The sequence below is a fragment of the Eschrichtius robustus genome, chromosome 7 (assembly GCF_028021215.1).
Source record: "Eschrichtius robustus isolate mEscRob2 chromosome 7, mEscRob2.pri, whole genome shotgun sequence".
In the NCBI taxonomy this organism is placed as follows: domain Eukaryota; kingdom Metazoa; phylum Chordata; class Mammalia; order Artiodactyla; family Eschrichtiidae; genus Eschrichtius; species Eschrichtius robustus.
The window spans coordinates 79,022,833-79,044,728 of record NC_090830.1 but is presented as its reverse complement, the minus strand read 5'-3'; the positions used below and the strand labels follow the sequence as shown (position 1 = coordinate 79,044,728).

General features: G+C 34.8%; 1 protein-coding gene across 4 annotated transcripts in view; it reads right to left on the bottom strand.

The window, feature by feature from the left end:
* ADK (adenosine kinase) overlaps positions 1–21,896 on the bottom strand; it is a 511,904-nt gene that overhangs the window by 312,149 nt on the left and 177,859 nt on the right. For all 4 annotated transcript variants that reach the window (XM_068547943.1, XM_068547942.1, XM_068547940.1 and 1 more), the window contains exon 4: positions 5,891–5,969. In XM_068547943.1, the coding sequence (XP_068404044.1) occupies positions 5,891–5,969 (79 nt within the window). The remainder of the gene's footprint in view (positions 1–5,890; positions 5,970–21,896) is intronic.

Genomic DNA, 21,896 nt, shown 5'->3' with positions numbered 1-21,896 from the left:
GTTATCTCCACATTCTTGGTGTCAGTCCAACGTGATGACATCAAGCTAAATATTCTTTCAACAAAAGCATTTGAGTGTGGAATACTTAGGATTTTATTTACTAGCAATAGCAGGCATTTAGATATACAAGAATTAGTTTCTAGCTCTACAAAATATTCATCTACCTTGAATCTATCTAAATGCTTGTTTTGGTATTCCAACTGCTTATTCAATCATATCCTTTGCATTTATAGATTCATTACATATACTATCCATGCCTAAAATGAACATTATTTCAAAACACTCCAAACTACAATGGTGATTGCAATTTCTGTTATCAAAGTTGGATTCCAAGTAACTTACAGTTTTAGTTAAGACACTGAGAAAGCCCTATTTAAGTTGGCTGCCCTTCTATAGTGAACTTTTCCCCCTCTTGAGATATAAAGCAGTCATATTACACAAAAATGAGTCATTTGTTTGTTGTATGAGTTTTTCCTAGCCTCCTTATGGCCTCTTCAAATATCATCAAACACTTTTGGAGAAATGGCATATAAATTTTTGTTTTACTGTAATCTTTCTCTGCATTCTCATCTTCAATGTATTGCCACATTAGATAAGGACATTCTTCTTGTCTCACATTCTAAAAATATTATACTGCAGGACATATTTTCTAGGTCCAGCAACAATTATAGCCATCTTTTAGGCACATGTCCAAAGAGGCCATCTCCTTCCATTTTTTTTAAGTCAAAAATCACATTAAGTGCATCTGTACTTTTAAAAAAAACAGAAAAGTGACCAAAAACGTTCACTATGAAAGCATCAATATCATAGGTAAGCAAATCACATCCCTTTTTTTAGCAGTGTTGTATACAAGGTGTGCAGGATATTTAGAAGATAAAATCTTTATTTTCATTAATAAGTTTACACTGAATAGAATTTGTCAAAATTTAAATTTGCACTGTCAAATATGTAGGTGAGAAAAGTCTAGAAATTATATTTGGACATGATATCAACAATACTGTTTTATGTTGCCTGTGGTTTAATTAAAATCTTCAAAAACATGTTTTAACAAATTAAATTATCTAAGAGCTTGTGGGAAGATTTTCTTGTTGACATGATTTGTCACATCACTTGATATATCAAAGTATGATTGTTGGTAAGATCTGACAGAATGAGCTCTACATTGTCAATGTTAACCTTTACTCTTCATATGACTTCCACTTCTTCTTTCACAGAGGTGATGATTTTTGCCAAGTAACATTCTCTTTCAATGTTTCAGCATATTTTTCCATAGCTACCATGAGAGTTATTGTTGTTAAACTACCGAACAAGGAAAAATCGATCTAAACCTAGTGTGATGTGGGGAAATTATCTTAAAGCCCTGGTAGACTCCAAGTATCAATACATACATAAGCAAACTATCCCAGAGGACACAGAACGGAAAGGGCCTACCAACCAAATTAAGATGCTTAAATCACAGATGTATCCATTTAAAACACACAAGAAGCAAGGGAGAGAGTTGGAGTAAGTTAACACACAGGGTGCAAACAAGTATAAGGACCACACTGCTTGAATGTTCAAACATCATCTGCTTTTCACCTCATCTGCCTTCCCTGATGATGATGGTATCATTATGAGAACAGGGCCACAGTTTGAGCAAGGGGGCCACAGACAGGAGTCCCTGGGAGATATTAAAAATCAGGAACACTTTGGAAAAGAGCCTGAACAGTCATGGCTTTATTTGCCTTTCCTGGGTTATATGCATGTGGAGGTTAGAATGAGAACATAGTAAGTTTCACTAATGAGTGATCTTTGGAGAGGTGAGCCTAGTGGTATATGATCATAATACGGTCTTTCCATCTCTTTGTATGTATCAGTAATACTCTTGTTTGTTACAACACAGTTTTTCTTTATTCTGTCTTTAGCCCTCTTACAGGTTACAAACGTACTTGCTATTCATATTTATCAAATTGTATCAACTTTGCCTGTTTCCCAAGCTACTTGTTTATTTACTATCTATACTTAAAATATCCTATGAGTTTTGCCTCAATCTTAAAAGCTACCAGGTTACTATCTATGAATTTCATCTATCTTGTTATCCTTCTTGTCTTTACAGAAGAACTGAATTATTTTCAAAATACCTGTAACAAAAAACACATATTACAGATGGCACATGCTAACAAAAAACATATAGAATTAAGTGGTTTATGGGGACTTCCCTGGCAGTCCAGCGGTTAAGAGTTTGCCTTCCAATGCAGGGGGTGCAGATTCAATCCCTGGTCTGGGAGCTAAGATCCCACATGCCTCGCGGCCAATAAACCAAAACATAAAACAGAAGCAATACTGTAACCAATTCAGTAAAAACTTTAAAAATGGTCCACATCAAAAAAAAAAAACTTATAAAAAATGGTTTATGAATACTTCGATGATGATTGAATTCTTACTCTTATTCTTGGCCTTAATTTTAGATCTACAGTTCACAGCACCTAGCATACATTCAGTTAGTGTAGCTACACTGAACTGGTATTTGTTGTCCAGTATTTGCTTCTTCAGTAACCTAGAATGATAGAGAAAATGGAAGACTGTAATCCAGTTTTTCTCAGAGGTGAAGGAGACACAAATGAATAAGAAAAGAACACAAAAGCCCAAAATCAACCAATCAAGTGCATTAACAGAAAACAAAAACCAGAACCTTCCCGGATGGGCTGTCCCTGGCGAGACTTTTTAAACACCATAAAGCTCAACCTCATTCATCACCACAATAGATTCAAGCAAGATTATATCAAGATTGTTCACTCTAAGGCTCTAAATATTTTATCACATTTTACTTAAAATTTAGATGGCATAGCTTATGTTACCAGCTACTACGTAGCACAATGACTAGCACATAGCAGATGCCCAATAAATATCTGCTTTATGTACAAAGGAATCAGTTCTTCCTATTAATGACTGCCAAGGAAAATCTGAAGAATTCTCCTTCTAAAGAAAAGTACTTCTAAAGGAATGTTTTTCAAAACTCTGTGGTTACCCTAGTCATAAGTTATAACTGGGCAATTATGTAGTTGAATCATCAATCAGATGGAAAGGAAAAGCCCTCTCAAAATAGTAGGGGAACTAAAAACCCAAACAAGATGTTCAACTGAAGACTAGATTGAAATAAGTATTTTTAAATGAATGAGAGCCAAAAATCTGGTTGTTCTGTCCATGAATGGGTAAATTTACATTCTGTTAAGATGAAGAAAATTCAGAAAAATGGGGGGAAAAAAGCCCTTTCCAAACTTTCCAAACTTTCTTTTGAAAAGTAGGATAGGGACTTCCCTGGTGGTGCAGTGGTTAAGAGTTTGCCTGCCAATGCAGGGGACACGAGTTCAAGCCCTGGTTGGGGAAGATCCTACATGCCACGGAGCAACTAAGTCCGTGCACCACAACTGCTGAGCCGGCACTCTAGAGCCCGCGAGCCACAATTGCTGAGCCCATGTGCCACAACTACTGAAGCCCGTATGCCTAGAGTCTGTGCTCTGCAACAAGAGAAGCCACTGCAATGAGAAGCCCGCGCACTGCAATGAAGAGTAGCCCCCGCTCACCGCAACTAGAGAAAGCCCGTGCGCCGCAACTGGAGAAAGCCTGCGCGCAGCAACAAAGACCAACACAGGCAAAAAAATTTAATTAATTAATTAATTAATTAAAACAAAAAGAAGCATAATTTTTTTAAGCATTCATTATCTCATAAATCCTTACAACTTCCACCTGCAATAAGCATTAACCTCCATTTACAGGTGAAAGGCCCATAAAAGTTGCTCATGCTTTCATAGCCAATAAAGTGACAAAGCTTGAACTCAAACCCAGTTCTAATGTACTCCCACAGCCCCAAGAGCAAGCCCATGGTTTTGACTTGTTATGTCGCCTCACTGATTATTGAATAAACAAATGAAATCCGTAACTTGAATCAAGTTATCACTCCCTTTTGAAGCATTTCTAGAATCTACTTTTATTTTTTAAATGTAGTAAAACAGACATATACAAAATTTACCTTTTTAATCATTTTAAAGCATACAGTACATTCGCATTGTTGTACAACCATCACCACCTATTTATCTCTACAACTCTCTTCATCTTGTAAAAATGAAACGCTATGCCCATTAAGCAATAACTCTTCATTTCCCCTTCCCACAACTCCTGGCAACCACCATTCTACTTCCCATCTCTATGAATTTGACTAACCTAGGTACCTCATATAACTGGAATCATCATCATTAGTCCTTCTGTGACTGGGTTATTTCACTTAGTATATATGTTCAAGATTCACCCATACTGTAGTATGTGGTAGAATTTCCTTATTTTTTAAGGTTGAAAAATATACCATTGTGTGCATATACCACACTTTGTTTATCCATTCATTCACTGAAGGACATTTGGGTTGCTTCCACATTTTAGCTATTGTGAATATAATGTTGCTATGAACATGGGTTTACACGTATGTCTTCCACACCCTGCTTTCAATTCTTTTGGGTATATAATTTGTCTTAGTCTGCCCAGGCTGCCATAACAAAATATTATAGACTGGATGGCTTGAACAACAACAAAAATTTTTTTGGAGGCTGGAAAATCCAAGATTAAGATACAGTTGATTCGGTTCCTGGAGAACCGAATGCTCCCCCTACCACCCCACCCCCACATGAGGACACAGTGAGAAGGCAGCCATCTACAAGCCAGGAAGGAGGCCTCACCAGAAACCAAACCTGACAGCACCTTCATCTTAGATGGCACCAGCCTCCAAAACTGTAATAAAATACATTTCTGTTGTTGAAGCTAACCAGTCAGTGGTATTTTGTTACGGCAGCCTGAGAAAACTAATAGAGAAGTAAACTGTCTTTTTTCCATTAACCTGAGCTCTCAAAGTGACCACCGGAATGTTAAACAAACAAACAAAATCAGCTGACAAATACAAAGACCTCATCTCCTCAGGCCACTGCACACAATATTTTACAACCTACAATATTTTAATACTATGATTAAATTTGAGCTTTGGAAGTATGCAGGATAATTACAGTATATGTCTAAATCTAATAAAAGTTAGTTCAAAAAAACAGAAATTGTTCAACCTTTGTTTGTCAATTTTCCACTTCTCTGGCCCATAATTAAAATTCAAAGGGGAAGCATTAATCAATAAAACAATCAAAATGACCTGAGTCCATCAGAGTTGACCTTTGACTGCAGTTAGTGGGATTTGGAGCTAGTTTACAAATCGTAGAGGTAAGAACCAGAAGTCTGTAAAGCTTTTTCATGTCCTTCATTAATTGGAACTTTAAATAGAACACTAACACTCCCACTTAAAATTAGGTCACGCTGGTAACTTGTAGAGTATATGTCAAAATGAGTTTATCCAATTACCCTCTGGAAGACGTATATAGATATAGACACAGATACATAAATTTACACATACATACATACAACTATGTAGATATATAGGTATATATGTATTTATATATACAACAAGAAAACTTATAGTATCTTGTTGTAAGCATGTCCATTCTAAGTATTATATGAAATGCAGAAGCCATAAAGTTTAACTATATTAAAAAAAACTAAGAACTTTGGCAAAGTAAAAGACATGATAAGCGGAGTTAAAGTACAAATGACAAATAAGGAATACTTCCAATTTATAGAATAAAAAAGAATACTATCTATAAAATATGCAGAATTTCTACAAATCAGTAACATGAAATATAAAATAATAATCAAAGGATTCCACAAGAAATTAAGAAGAAATGTAAATGAATAATAAACATTCAAAACCAACAAAAATATTCTATAGCAACAAAATATAGATTGGAATAATTATGCACAATGACCAAAAGTCTAGAATCATTCTGAATCCATTTCTTTATCACCTTTAAAATAATTAACCAACCTGGGCCACTTTAATTGAATTCTGGGTAGAGCCACCAGCATGATATTCAACTTTGAATTTTTTTACAAGTTCATCAAACCTAAAAGGAAATCACAGTAGAAAAAAGTAAGTTAGCATTTGTCAGTTGTCACAATGCAAATTTTTCTGATTAGAAGTTCGTTAAATCACATTTAGTGAAACTTTTGGAACTACATAATAATGTTGAATAAATGAATTAAAATGTTGTATAAAAAACAACTTTGCTAAATTTCCATACTTAAGAAATTCTTTCCACAAGTGTACAACTATAAGAATTTAAAATGTATAGGCTGACCAGAATTAGCCATTAAACTAAACAGAAGGTAAAAATAAAACTTTATAAATTATTATTTATAAGCAATGCATATCTTCCTATATTAAGTGTTGAACTCTAAAATCCTTACAAATGTATATTCTAATAAGTTCTAAAAGTTTTAGATATCATAAAGGCTACTGGTTTATAACTTAAAGAATTGGGAAATTACATTGGGTTGTATGATTCTAGGAAAGTTGCTTAGTGACACAATTTCTGTATCTGCCAAATACAGGGGCAGAGAGAGACAAACTAAACCTTTGATACTTCATTACTTTGGCATCTGATAAAAGCTAGAGAACGTCTCTCCAGGAAAATACATATACTAACTATACATAAAACTTTTCATACAAGATGATCCATATAAACCCGTAGAATTACACATACCCAGACAAAGGGCTATGGATACTGATTCTAATAAGTCTCAAATTACATAGCATTTAATAATCCAGATCACAAGTCAATATTCCCTACTACATGTCTCTAACATGTTAGACGCTGTGGGAGATAACCAAAGGGCATACGTATACACTTTAATTTCAAAGGATTTACAAGCTTTGGAGGGGCAAAAGGATGAATACACATGAAAAAGAAAATTTTAAAATACCAAATTATCAACCAACAAAATGTATGCAACGTAGACAGCAAGTGGTACAGAAGATCAGTCAAAGAAGAGAGAGATTGGGATGTGAATAGAGTATTCAAAAACGATGCCAGTCTTGGAAAGTATTTTCAAACTTTAAATTTTTAAGTATGGAAGTAGATCTTTTTACTCAAATGAAACATTTCACAGAACTTCAAAATATAAAAAGAGATAAATACAGAGATGGTTACATTAGGAGTAGGAAAAACACAGTTATTATACCCACTTCCATACTTCCAATTGCCTTCAGATCCCATCTATAAAACCCTGAGATGCCAATAAACACAATTAGCAAACCTGCCAAAATGCTGACAGCAGTTATTTGTATACCACTAATAATATTCACCTAATACTAACAGGAGAGAAAACAAAGCACATAGTCCCAGATGCAGATAGGTGGCTAGTTGTGGTAGTTTAGGAAATGTTCTCTTCTAATTACTTTCTGAACTATGTAACAGCTAAGAGTGATATTAGAGACTGGAGGAGAAAGAAAGAATGAATAGACAAAGTAAACATACAGTGATCAACTGCCATGTTCGTTTGAGGTCATTCCACTTTCAAAAGCCAATTTCTCCAAAAAGATATGTCCCCCTAGAACCTGTGAATGTAATCTTATTTGAAAAAAAAGGTCTTTGCAGACATAATTAAGTTCAGGATCTTCAGGTAAGATCCTCCCTCCTGAATTACCCAGGTGAGCCCTAAATCCAATGCCAGGTCTTCTTACAATGGACAAAAGAGAAGACAGAGAGAAGAAGACGAGGTGAAAATGGAGACAGAGATGGGAGTGATGTGGCCATATGCCAAGGAAGCCAAGGAATGCCAACACCCACCAAAAGCTGGAAGAGGCAAGGAAGGATTCTCCCCTAGGCTCGTCACAAGGAGTGCAACCATGCTATCACCTTGATTTCAGACTTCTGCCTCCCAAGAATACTGAGAGAATAAATTTCTGTTGTAGGCCACCCAGTCTGTTGTCGTTACAGCAACACCATCCTTTCTCACTTTCTCAAGAACTTTCCTTAAGTTATAGTCTTCCGCGTTCCATCATCATTAATTTCTTCCTTCCAATGACTAAGAATCAAACAACTATAATATTTCGGGAAGAACTAGATGAGCCTAAATTTATTATAGATACTAAAATTACAGTAAACCAACTACATACTCTATTGTTTACTTTGTTTTTGTTATCAAATTCTACCAGCACCATCCAACAGAACTTTCTGACTCCAGTGGGAATGTTCTGTATCTGTGCGTCCAGTTTGACAGCCACTAGCCACACGTGGCTATTGAACGCTTGAAAGGTGGCTAGTGTGACTGATGAGTTTTATCTTAAATAAAATTTTAAACTTTATTTAACTTTATTAACTTAAATTTGAGTATCTATAACCTCAAGGCTAGCCGCTACCTTACTGGACCAACATGGTTCTAGACTACTACGGTTTAAAAAGAACACTAGCTTTGCAAGACGCTCTAGAGAAAAAGGATTATGTGACCAAATAAGCGTAGGAAATGTGTGTACTCTATTTCCATCTTGAATTTTCATAGTGCATATCAGCATATTAAAGGCACTGAGATATCTGAAACAAAGAAACCTGTTTGACTATTATTCAGTTTTTCTAAAACTTACAGGATTTCAGAACCCTCTGACGTTTTAGGGTGAGGTTCCACAGCTAACATTTATATAATATTTATTATTTGTGCCAAAAATTATTGTTTTAAACATTTTATCCAAATCATTTTTTAAAATGCTCACAACTTTATGAGGTGGGTACTATTAGCTCCTATATTTTTCAATTTTTTTTTCAATAAATACCTGCATAGTACAGTACAACACAATCCACAGTTAGTTGAATCCAAGGATGTAAAACCATGGACACTGAAGGCGGACTGTAAAAGTTATGTGAAGGTCTTCCACTGCGAGTTGTTCAGGCAGGATAGAAGGAGAAGAGAGGCGTCAACACACCAATCCCCGACCCCTCTGCGGAAAAACCCGGGGACAGTTATCTCTGCCTCAAAAATAAAGGAACTGATAAATGACTCACCCAAGGGCAGGATGCTAAAGCAGTTTGGATAAAATCAGGATTCAAACTCTAGTTCTTTTGATTCCACATACTGTAATCTCTAACCAAACACAAACTTTTCCCCACACTTAAAGACCTGTAAACTATGTTTATTGAAAAAAAAATCCACTTATTAAGTGGATCCAACACAGTTCAACCTATGTTGCTCAAGGGTCAACTGTAAACATGATCAATTTTAAAACTAAAAGGGATAAACAGAATGCCTTTATTTAACAAACAAGGAGGGGCTTCCCTGGTGGCACAGTGGTTGAGAATCTGCCTGCCAATGCAGGGGACACGGGTTCGAGCCCTGGTCTGGGAAGATCCCACATGCCGCGGAGCGACTAGGCTCCTGAGCCATAATTACTGAGCCTGCGCGTCTGGAGCCTGTGCTCTGCAACAAGAGAGGCCGCAATAGGGAGAGGCCCGCGCACCGCGATGAAGAGTGGCCCCCACTCGCCGCAACTAGAGAAAGCCCTCGCACAGAAACGAAGACCCAACACAGCCATAAATAAATAAATAAATAAATAAATAAATAAATAAATAAATAAATAAATAAATAAATAAATAAATAAATAAAATTTAAAAAAAGAAGCAATGGAAGGATGTGGCTGAGGCTTCACCGGCCTATGTCTGCCATTTAAAAAACAAACAAACAAACAAACAAGGAAAGTGAGGCATAAAGTATTTGAGCAGACTGTCCAACAAAGGTCACATACAACTCACTGGTTAGTCAAATTCAGAACTGCAGTCTCAGAATTACTTGTTAATTACAAACACATAGAAATCAGTGTATTTCTCCTCATTCCAGTCAACTAAGAGTTTTCTACAGAAACCAAAATTTTGCTTATTAATGTTATCTCTAAAATTAGTTCAAGGGGTATAAAAATTATAGAACCTCACATTTCAGGATGGAAGAGGAAGCGTACGTTTGCTTCCCCTTCCAAATCTGACTAAATGTCAAAAAGTATGTTTTTCATATATGAAAATGAACAAAAGTATAACAGCACCACAAAGCAAGGAAAGATGCCACGCACAGACAACGAATTTGAGAAATAAATTCTAATTTAACAGAAAGCAAATGTAACAGAATTGACAAAGCAGTGACAGGAGACATAACAGCAAGAGCAATTTCTTTAAATACTATATTTGGTACACGAGGGTAGCTGCCCAACTACTCCTACCTTACCCACAAGAGTCAGATCTGTTTAAATGCTCTAATCTGTCATGAAAAAGTCCTCTTTTATCTAGCAAATGTGTAGATTCCTCGCCTGCCTTTTTCTTTTTTTCTTTATTTTTCTGATAACAGCTTTATTGAGATATAATTCACATATCATACAATTCAACCATATGAAGTCTACAATCTGATCATTTAAAATATATTTATACTTCTGTAACCATCATCACTATCAATTTTAGAGTATTTTCATTAACTCAGAAAGAAACCCCATACCCTTTAGCTATCAAAACCCAATCTTACATCATCTTCCCCCGACCTAAACAAACACTAATTTACTTTCTATCTTCTGTATTTCTACCTATTCTGGACATTTTACATAAATGGAATAATATATATGTGTATGGCATTGTTGACCGGATTCTTTCACTTAGCATAATGTTATCATGATTCATATATGCTACAGCATATATAAGTACTTTATTCCTCTTTATTGCTGAATAACATTCCATTATAGATATACCATATTTTGTTTAGTCCTTCACCCAACAATGGACACTTGGGTTGCCTTCATCTTTTGGCTATTGGGAATAACGCTGCTATGAACATTCATGTACGAGGTTTTATGTAGATATAACATTTTCATTTCTGTTGGGTATATACGTAGGAGTAGAACTGCTGGGTCAAATGGTAACTCTAAGACTAACTTTTTGAGGAACTCTCACACTGTTTCTCACTTTCTGCCTAGTTTTTTCTCAGAGACAATTCGGAGAAACCTACCTGTCTAGTTATATGAAAAAAGAACAATTAGAGAATAACAGAGCTGCTATAAATTAACTTTACCACCATTGAATTTTTAAAATTAATAGTTGAATCAATGACCTAAGCAATTAAAATGGACACAGATTTTAAAAAGATGAAGAGAACGAAACTGAAATTAAGAAAAATACCCAGAAATTGGATCAAAAATGTAAGAGATGAAAAGTATTAAAGAAAACTTAAAAGGAACAGAGAATGAATTAGATGGTCCAAGATCCATTCAATATGAATGACAGAAAAGGAGAACAGAGATAATGAAGGGTAAGAAAGAAACACTAGGAAAAAAAGAAGTCATCAAAAGAAAAAATATATATATATATAATATTCAGATATCTCCAAACACCAAGCAATTACACTCGGAAGTAGGGACTGGAATCCACACTTGGACATACCTTGTTAAATTTCAGAACTCTCATATTAAGAGAAAACCTTAAAAGCTTCTGGGGTGAAAAATAACACACTACATAAAAAGGAATAAGAATCAGAGTAACACCAGACTTAATATAGGAAGCTAAAAGACAACGAACTACTGTACTCTATGCTGGTGTATAAATCAAAAAGAAACATAAGAGGGAATTCCCTGGTGGTCCAGGGGTTAGGACTTGGTGCTTTCACTGCTGAGGGCCCGGGGTTCAATCCCTGGTCGGGGAACTAAGAAACTAAGATCCCACAAGCCCTGAAGCACGGCCAAGAAAGATAGAAAGCAAGAAGGGAAAGGAGGAAGGGAGGAAGAAAAGCAATTGCATGAGGTTTTTTAAAAAAAAGGAAAAAGTGACAACTGTTTATGACTTTGGAAAAGTGTATTTTGAAAGAAATTTAAATGAGGGTCTATTATATTTTTTTCATGTAAAATTCTCCCCTACACAGTAAAAATTTTAATAACAAAGGATTGTATTTTCTCTTCTAAGAGTTCATTCAATCACACTACTTGGTTTTACAGAGAAAAATATCTACCTAGTCATTCAGTAATGATGTTTTGTTTGGTTTTCAACTTTGGAATCTATGCAGAGATAAAATATGTAACATTTAATTATACTTATAAAACAGAATGTAAAAACATTATCTATAACACTGACATTTTGAAGATGGAAGAATGGAGAGATGTAAAGTTTTCTTATTCTCATTCCTTCATTTGAAAAGAGTCCACAAGTATCTCATGTTAATGATCAACTTTTTAAAAAAGAGGCTTTAAGTATATTGCTTAAAGTCATAAAGTCACGGGACTCCCCTGGTGGCACAGTGGTTAAGAATCTGCCTGCCAATGCAGGGGACACAGGTTCGATCCCTGGTCTGGGAAGATCCCACATGCCGTGGAGCAACTAAGCCCAGGTGCCACAACTACTGAGCCCGTGTGCCACAACTACTGAAGCCCGCGCACATAGAGCCTGTGCTCTGCAACAAGAGAAAGCAGCGCAATGAGAAGCCCACACACCACAACAAAGAGTAGCCCCCACTTGACGCAACTAGAGAAAGCCCGTGTTCAATGAAGACCCAACGGAACCAAAAATAAATAAATAAATAAATAAATAAATAAAATTAAATTTCCATCCTGTTGCGAAGAAGTCTCTTGACTTCCCCTAAGCTTTAAAATAAATAAATAAATAAGTCAGTAGAAAAATTAAAATATCTAAAATAACATAAGTAAGACAATGAGGCAGGAAAAAGGAGAAAAAACAGTAACATGTGCACTATATTCTTCAGCTTTCAGATGAGTCAATAGATAAGTAACTCTGTTAATTCAAAAAATGGGACATAACTACATTATTTATATTTGTAACGGTAAACTATTAAAAACAAACTGTTGGACTTGCCTGGTGGCACAGTGGTTAAGAATCCGCCTGCCAATTCAGGGGACACTGGTTTGAGCCCTGCTCCGGGAAGATCCCACATGCCGTGGAGCAACTAAGCTCGCGAGCCACAACTACTGAGCCCGCGCGCCTAGAGCCCGTGTTCCGCAACAAGAGAAGCCACCGCAATGAGAAGCCCGCACACCCCAATGAAGAGTATCCCCTCCTCACTGCAACTAGAAAAAGCCCACACGCAGCAACAAAGACCCAAACGCAGCCAAAAATAAATTAACTGATTTTTTTTAATTAAAAAAAAAAAAACCTGTTAGTGTTTGCCCCTGTATGGAGTGGAGAAGGGAAGGTTTTTTTAAAATTGTTTCTTCGTTTTTAGTTGTTTTATTTTTTATAAATTTCTTAAAGGTATCTGAAATAAATATACAACTTAAAAATAGTATTTTGAAATTCAGCGCTTGTGTAACTACCATGGCCATCACCACTACCAAAGACCGACAGACAAACAGACAACTATGTGTGTGTGTGTGTGTGTGTGTGTACAGAGGGGGGGGCTCTTTATTCTGACTCATTGATCTATATGCCTATCTATATGCCCTGCAAAAATTCCATTTCTGTTTATATATTATTGTTTTATCAGTCTTAATGGAAGGACAAGTGCCCTCTTCATGTTCTTCTTCATGAGTGCTTTGACTATTCTTGGCCCTCTTGGACCTCCACATAAATGCACAACTAGATGTCAATTTCCAAAAAAAAAAAAAAAAAACTTGTCAGAATTTTGACTAGGATTGCAATTACTTATTTATATATATATATATATATATATATACATACATATATATATACATACACACACACACAAGGAAAAGTGATATCTTTCCAATATTAAATTGTCCACTTGTAGCCGACATGCTGCACAATTAAGATCCATGAAGCAAGCCCCCCCACCATCCCGACAATTGTCCAATCCATGATTACGGTATATACCACAGTATATTTATTTAGGTTAACATCTATTAGTTTCATAATTTGTGCCATAAATCCTGCTCCTCTCTTATAGTCACGACTTCATACTTCCTACATTTTAACAGTACTGTAAATGATATTTGTTTAAACCTAATTTTTATTTGTTGCTGGTATTTAGAAATATAATCTTTACATCAATTTTTTTTTTCCAACCAAGTTGCTAACATCTCTAATTAACAGCAATGATTTTTCTGTGTTTTTGCCATACATATATAGTCATCATTTGTGAATAAGGAAAAAATTTTTTTCTCCTCTTTTCCTGCCTTAGTGCAGACACTAGAACCTCCAGCATAATACGCACAGAGAATAAATAGCAGTGAGAATCAATGGACAAATTAGGCTTATTCCAAATTTTGGCCTTATAAATCCTGATGAATTCTGATGAATGATAGGGTAGGTCCATTTCAGAAAACTGGAAGTCTTAGAGAGAAATGCTTAATTTTTCACTTTGATTTATTTTTACTGTGTGTATGCACTGCTTCTACTAAAGAGTTAAATATTTTTACATGTTGTAGACTTATACTACTGATAGATATTTTCCATATATTTCAATTTAGAAATATTAAGTAACCAAAACATACGCACAATATAATCCAAGAAAAGTGCAATATATATATGTATATTGCAAACAAAATTATCCAATATACATGTGTACTAAAAAGGACCTGGAAGACTACAACCAAGGTGTTAACAGTGGTTCGCTCCAAAGTACAAGCAATTATGGATCTTATATACATTTGTTTTGATTGTGTAATAAGCATATAAATTGTTTTCTAATAAAAATATTTTAAAATCTACTTCACCTTATAATGGAAGAAAACAGCAACTTTCCATACAATTATATAAATAGAACTATATACAGAACAAAACACAGAGCAGAGAAGTAAGTGTTTCCGAATGAAACAGGTAGGGAAAGTTTAACATTTGAACAATAATTTGACAAATAAGGGAGAAAAAATATTCAACGGTAGGGGTAAAACAAAAACTCTAACATATTCAGAAAATAAGTTACAGGTAATGTAGGTAAAATAGTAAAAACTGACAAAACTCTCTGTGCCAGGCTAATCAATTTAGACATTCTTCAGTAGGCAACTAGGAATTTTTAACATCTGTTTACTAATAGTGTGAAAGGCAGATTTTTTTTTTTTGAATGATGATAGCACTCTTCTGAGGACAGGGCAGAATAAAAAGAGACAGATCGCTAGCCTTTGGAAAAGTTCATACCTAAGATCAGATGCTGAGTTAAGGGGCTACAGGGAAGTGATCAAGCTAAGGAATCATTTCTGAAGTTTAAGACATCAGATGTGATAAATAACTGGAGGTGAAAGATGTGGCAGAGGGAAAACAATTCTAAGACCTCTACTTCGGATGATCAGTTGGATGGTGTTAGGAAAGGAAATACAGGAGAGAAGAAAAATCATATTAAAAAAAGGGAACTCCTAAGTAGTTGATTATCAAACCCAGAAAATTTTCTGTTTACGGAACTAACTGCATTGAGGAAAAATTTAGTTTCTTTAATCTCTTGCATGGATTCGGCACATTTTCTCTACACACTTTTCTAGTTGATACAAAATCTCTGGTTTGTGTATGAATCGTCCACATTATCTGTGTCAAAACTATCAGTGTACACAGTGGAAAATGCTAGGAAAAGATGAAGGACTGTGTATCTTTAATGAAAGAACAAAAAAGTTCAGGCTAAAACATTAATAAGCCTCAAAACCATGATTACAGCTTTATAGGGATATAATCAATTATATAAAATTGATATATAAAAGCCTTATTTTCTAAGTTGTTTAGTGATGACAGAGTTTATGATATCTTTATATTTTGCAGGGAACTTCTATATATTTCCAACACGTGATTTTTTTCTATAGGGAGAGATGTGTGGCAATTCTAGTATTTTATAGATACATTCTTACTTTCTCCATTTGGTTGAGCTTCTCTGTGGGAATGGAGTAGGCATATCAAACACCTCAATCAAAAAACACAACTGGGACTTCCTTGTTGGCACAGTCGTTAAGAATCCACCTGCCAATGCATGGGACACAGGTTCGTTCCCTGGTCCGGGAAGATCCCACATGCCGTGGAGCAACTAAGCCCATGCGCCACAACTAATGAGCCTGCACTCTAGAGCCCACGTGCTGCAACTACTTAAGCCTGTGTGCCTAGAGCCTGTGCTCCGCAACACGAGAAGCCCATGCACCGCGACGAAGAAGAGCCCCCGCTCGCCGCAACTAGAGAAAACCCGTGTACAGCAATGACGACCCAATGCAGCCAAAAACAAACAAACAAACAAACAAAAAACACAATTGAAAGAACAGTAGCTGATACATTTTCCTACCAGCAATCTGGTAGGATTTATGAAGCTCAAATTAATAAAGTATGCAGCTTTTATGATGCTAAAAAATTCCAGAGGCAACATTACTTAAATAAAATGCCAGAGAAAACTGGATCCAGTGCTTATCAAACTTCTGGATGAGAGTTTGCAGTTGACAGAAGCAAACAAAGAATAAGAACAACAAATTTGATAATAAAAATATTTAAAGCATTTCTAAATAAAAGCAAATTCAAACAAATTAAAAACTTAAAATATAAAGGATAAGAACTGTTTAACAAATATGAAAAATGGTTATCTTTACCCAAAAGATTTTTAAAATATTTTAATTATCATTTTATATATTTTAACATTAACTTTTAATGAATTTATTGATTCAATATTTTTTAAATACTATTTTAATATTCTCATATGAGAAAAACAAACTATTATGGCTCATATAAATGGACAAATGAACAATAAACAAAAGAAAAATGATAAATGTTGAAAAAGAATCAGCTTTGTTCACTAGTAATCAAAAACACGATTCACTAGTAATCACTAGTAATCAAAAACATGTAAACAGATTTCTGCACATTAAATTGCACACTAAAAATTAATACTCACCATTACTAGAGATGTGAAAAAGCTGATATAACCATACAGTGTTAGTGACAGAACTCTTTTGGAAGGTAATTTAGCAATACATATCAAGAATCACAAAAATTTTTATATACTATTATCATAAAAATCCATTTCTAGGACTCTACCCTAAGGAAGTAATCCAAATCATAAATAATGCTATATGCAAGAGCTGAACATATTACCATAAGATATAATAAAGTAAAATTTAAAATAAAATATTCAAAAATAGTGGAAGGATTAAATTATAATGATTATCATTGGACAGAATATAATATAGTTCATATTATAATTGTTTATATGCTATACTATCCTAGGAAGGAATTCTGGCAGCTTATGATGATACAATTAAAATAGAGTGAGTAAATAAACAAATCTATGAAAATGACATTGAAAATATAGGTAGCAAATTAAGATAAAGTCGAAAGAACACAAAATGTAAGAAATGAACATTTGTAGTTTATGAAAACCAAAATATAATAAAGGATGTTCTTATATTTACTGTTCAAAGAGATTATCAGAATATAAAAAGGTATTCAGTATTTTTCGTTAGAATTTAACAAAATGTTCAGTATTTTTCGTTAGAATTTAACAAAAATGAACAGAAGAACCGCATTAACAACCCAACAGTATTTTAGACATAAGCCTTTTCCTTTTCGATATTTTCTACAATTTGATCATGTATTTATATTCATTTTTAAATGGAAGTATTTTTATTAAAGAAAACTTTTAAATAAAAATGAATGTCACTGGAATGTAGTTCAGAATTTCTTGGAAGACTAACCTTATGGAAAAAGCAGAAAGCAATATACCATATACTTATAAAGAATTTTTAATACTTGTGCTGATAGTATATAGGAGAATTTAAATTCTAAGTAATGCTTTCCACTCTCATATCACATATTATTAAATACTTTATAAACAATTGATAATTCTTGACAATAATATGAAAGCTATCTATATATCTGCTTTGTTTCTGAGAAGAAAAGTAAAATACAAGAGAGTGGAGAAGATTTCAAATACTAATGTGGTAGGGAAAGCAATGACTAAATACTAGTCTTTTAATCCTGGTTTAGTATTAGACCATACCTCAGAATGGTAGTATGCACAGAAAAGGTATCATATGAAAATGATCAAATATGAATATTTAAAGTCTATTAAAAGATAGAACGTAATATCAAAAAAACAACCCAATCAAAAAATGGGTGGAAGACCTAAATAGACATTTCTCCAAAGAAGACATACAGATGGCCAACACATGAAAAGATGCTCAACATCACTAATTATTAGAGAAATGCAAATCAAAACAGTGAGGTATCACCTCACACCAGTCAGAATGGCCATCATCAAAAAATCTACAACAATAAATGCTGGAGAGAGGGTGGAAAAAAGGGAACCCTTTTGCACTGTTGGTGGGAATGTAAATTGATACAGCCACTATGGAGAACAGTATGGAGGGTCCTTAAAAAACTAAAAATAGAACTACCATATGACCCAACAATCCCACTCCCGGGCATATACTCAGAGAAAACCACAATTCAAAAAGACACATGCACCCCAATGTTCATTGCAGCACTATTTACAATAGCCAGGGCATGGAAACAACCTAAATGTCCATCAACAGAGGAATGGATAAAGAAGATGTGGTACATATATACAATAGAATATTACTCAGCCATTAAAAGGAATGAAATTGGGTCATTTGCAGAGATGTGGATGGACCTAGAGACTGTCATACAGAGTAAAATAAGTCAGAAAGAGAAAAACAAATATCATATGTTAACACACATATGCGGAATCTAGAAAAATGGTATAGATGATCTTATTTGCAAAGCAGAAATAAAGACACAGACATAGAAAACAAATGTATGGATACCAAGGGGGGCTGGGGTGAGATGAACTGGGATATTGGGATTGACATATATACACTATTGATACTATGTATAATAAAGAGATAACTAATGAGAACATAACTGTATAGCACAGGGAACTCTACTCAATGCTCTGTGGTGACCTAAATGCGAAGGAAAAACCACAAAAAGAGGGTATATATGTATATGTATAGCTGATTCAAGTTGCTGTGCAGAAGAAACTAATAGGACATAGTAAAGCAGCTAAACTCCAAAACAAATTTTTTTAAAAGAATGTATAGATATAAAAAAATACATATATATATATATGTATAACTGAGTCACTTTGCTATACAGTAGAAATTAACACAACATTGTAAATCAACTATACTTCAATAAAATAAATTGAAAAAAAAGATAGCACAGACTTCTGATAAAAATAAAAATAATACTGATGATCATAAGCATGCTACTCACAGCAGCAAGAGCTTCTAATTGTGGAACAGCTGGGCAGTTGACTAAATGACCAAGGTAAACATAGGCAAGCTAACATAATCCATCCTTAGCTAACATAATCCATCCTTTAGCATAAAAGCCATTTTGGCATTGAAGTCAAGCCACAAGTATTAATGGAAATAAATGCAGGATAGTATACTACAAAGAGATTCACCTTTTCAAAAACAGTAATTATTATACTAACTACAACATGGTCAGATAGGTTATGGGAAAGTCAATAACTGAAAAATTTAATGGAAGAGAATTATGATGCTATACTGAAGAAAGCATCTACATTTTGCTGCTTATTAATATACTGTACTGTTCGTTTCATAAAATTTCCAACTAGTTTCTACTTTACAAAGTTAGAGTGAGGAACAAACAGTGAATGATTTTTCAATGAGTTGTAAGAAGTAAACACAAGCAGAGTCTAACATAATATATCCAATGGGATATATTATGTTCTGCTCAGAAAATTTAGCACTCAAGAATAAAGAATACCCACCACACACAAGTAAAGAAAATCAGGAGTGTGAAGAGTAAGGAGAACAGTACTTGTTGGAAGATGATAATAAAACAATGCATATTCACTATATTTTAGAAAAACAATCACAGTATGCTTAATTCCACTGACTGTGACCCACACATAAGGATATGAATGAAAAACTAAGTCTTATTCCTGTAATCTGAGGATCAAACATCATCTAGTTCAATTTATAAGATCCAAAGAAAGTTTTAGAATTTAGGGCATTTTTAATTCCTATCATCACTCGGTTTTTAGGTTAAGAAATTTCTTCCAAATATACCTCTTTTTAAACTCTAAATAAATTACCCAATCAATGATGTAAATTGGTAAGACAAATGGCAAAGATATAAATGTGAGAATTTTAAAAGAAAACTTTAGAAATATAAACTTTTTATTCTCTAACATTCCTGAAAAAAGTGACTTACCAAGCAATGATATTTTTCATATTATATAATATTAATTCCTGACAAGTCTGACAAGCTATGCTCAGTCTGAATATGTCATAGTGAACCTAGCAACTAAGGGTGCTAAAGCAGTGTTCATAATTCATAATGACTTAAACAGTACTGACCTACCATTTCAAAAATATACTTATTGTTATAAAAATACTTTTCAACATTTATTATAAATATTAACTTTGAGAAGTATATACTATCCAGAATACATAAAGAACTCTCAAAATTCAGTAATGAGAAAACAAACAATCCAATAAAAAAAACTGGGCAAAAGATTAATAGAAACATTTCCAAAGAAAGGATATAGACAGCAAATAAGCATAGATTCTAACATCAACAGTCATTAGGGAAATCCAAATGAAAACCATAAGGAGATACAGCTATTAGAATGGCTTTTTAAAAAATAACAATACTAAGTGCTGACAAGGATGCAGCGTAACTGAAACTCACACATTGCTGACAGAAATGAAAAATGGGTACAGTCTCTTCAGAAAACAATTTGGCAATTTCTAAAAAAAGTTAAACATATACTTACCAGCTGACTCAAGTATGTGACTGTTTATAACAGCCTTATTTATAATCATCAAACTCTTGAAATAACCCAAATGTCCATCAGCGAATGGATAAACTAATTGTGGTACATCCACACATTCAAGAACATGGGTGGATCTCAAAAGTATTACGCCATGTGAAAGAAGCCAGACATAAAAGGGCTACAAACAATATGATCCCATCTATTTGACATTCTGGATAAGGCAAGGCTATCGGGACAGAAATCAGAGTAGTGATTGTCAGGAACTGAAATCAGAGAGGAGAAAATGACTACAAAGAAGTATGAGTTTGGAGGACAACAGAAATGTCCTAATTTGGTGATGGTTACACAACAGTGTACATTTGTGAAAACTCATAGAATATTACATATAAAAACAGTGAGTTTTACTCTATGTCAAGTATATCTCAATATACCTCAATAAACCTGACTTATTTAAAAAAAAAAAAAAAAAGGACTTCCCTGGTGGCGCACTGGTTAAGAATCCGCCTGCCAATGCAGGGGACACAGGTTCAAGCCCTGCTCCAGGAAGATCCCACATGCCGCGGAGCAACTAAGCCTGTGCACCACAACGACTGAGCCTGCGGTCTAGAGCCCACGAGCTACAGCTACTGAGCCCGTGTGCTGCAACTACTGAAACCTGCATGCCTAGAGCAAGTGCTCCGCAACAAGAGAAGCCACTGCAATGAGAGCCCACGCACCGCAACGAAGAGCAGCCCCCGCTCGCCACAACTAGAGAAAGCCCACGCACAGCAACGAAGACCCAACACAGCCATAAATAAATAAACAAATAAATAAATTAAAAAACTAAATTAAAAAGAGAAAAGAACATAGTATCTAGGGGGGCACCAAAGGAAATTCCCCAAAACTCTCTCTCTTCAATAATGAGATCCCTTGCTCTAAGGATCAGGACGGGGTTCAGGGGCTTTCCTAGGCAAGCCACTTAAAGGGCAAAAAGAGAAATCTAACTGGAATGGGTTGGGGATGGCGCACTGACTGGTGAGAGGGCCTGTCTGATCCTGCTCCATAAACACAGGTCTGGAACATGTGTTGGACTTTTTCTTTTCAGGAATGATCGTGTCTGTTCTTGAACTACATTCTCCACATCTCGCTCTTCTTTCTCATAGGCTCTTAAGGCCCTCCACCCTCCACCTCTGCTCTCCAGCGGTAAAGATGCACAGGAGTAAGTAAGAGCTTGCTCTATTGCAACATGATGTTTCTTCCAATACTTATAAGAAATTTGAGTTCTTAGTATGATCTGTCTCCTAGCAATTCTGAAGTGCAGGTTATGTGTGATTCTATTTGTGTTCCTTGTTTTAAGA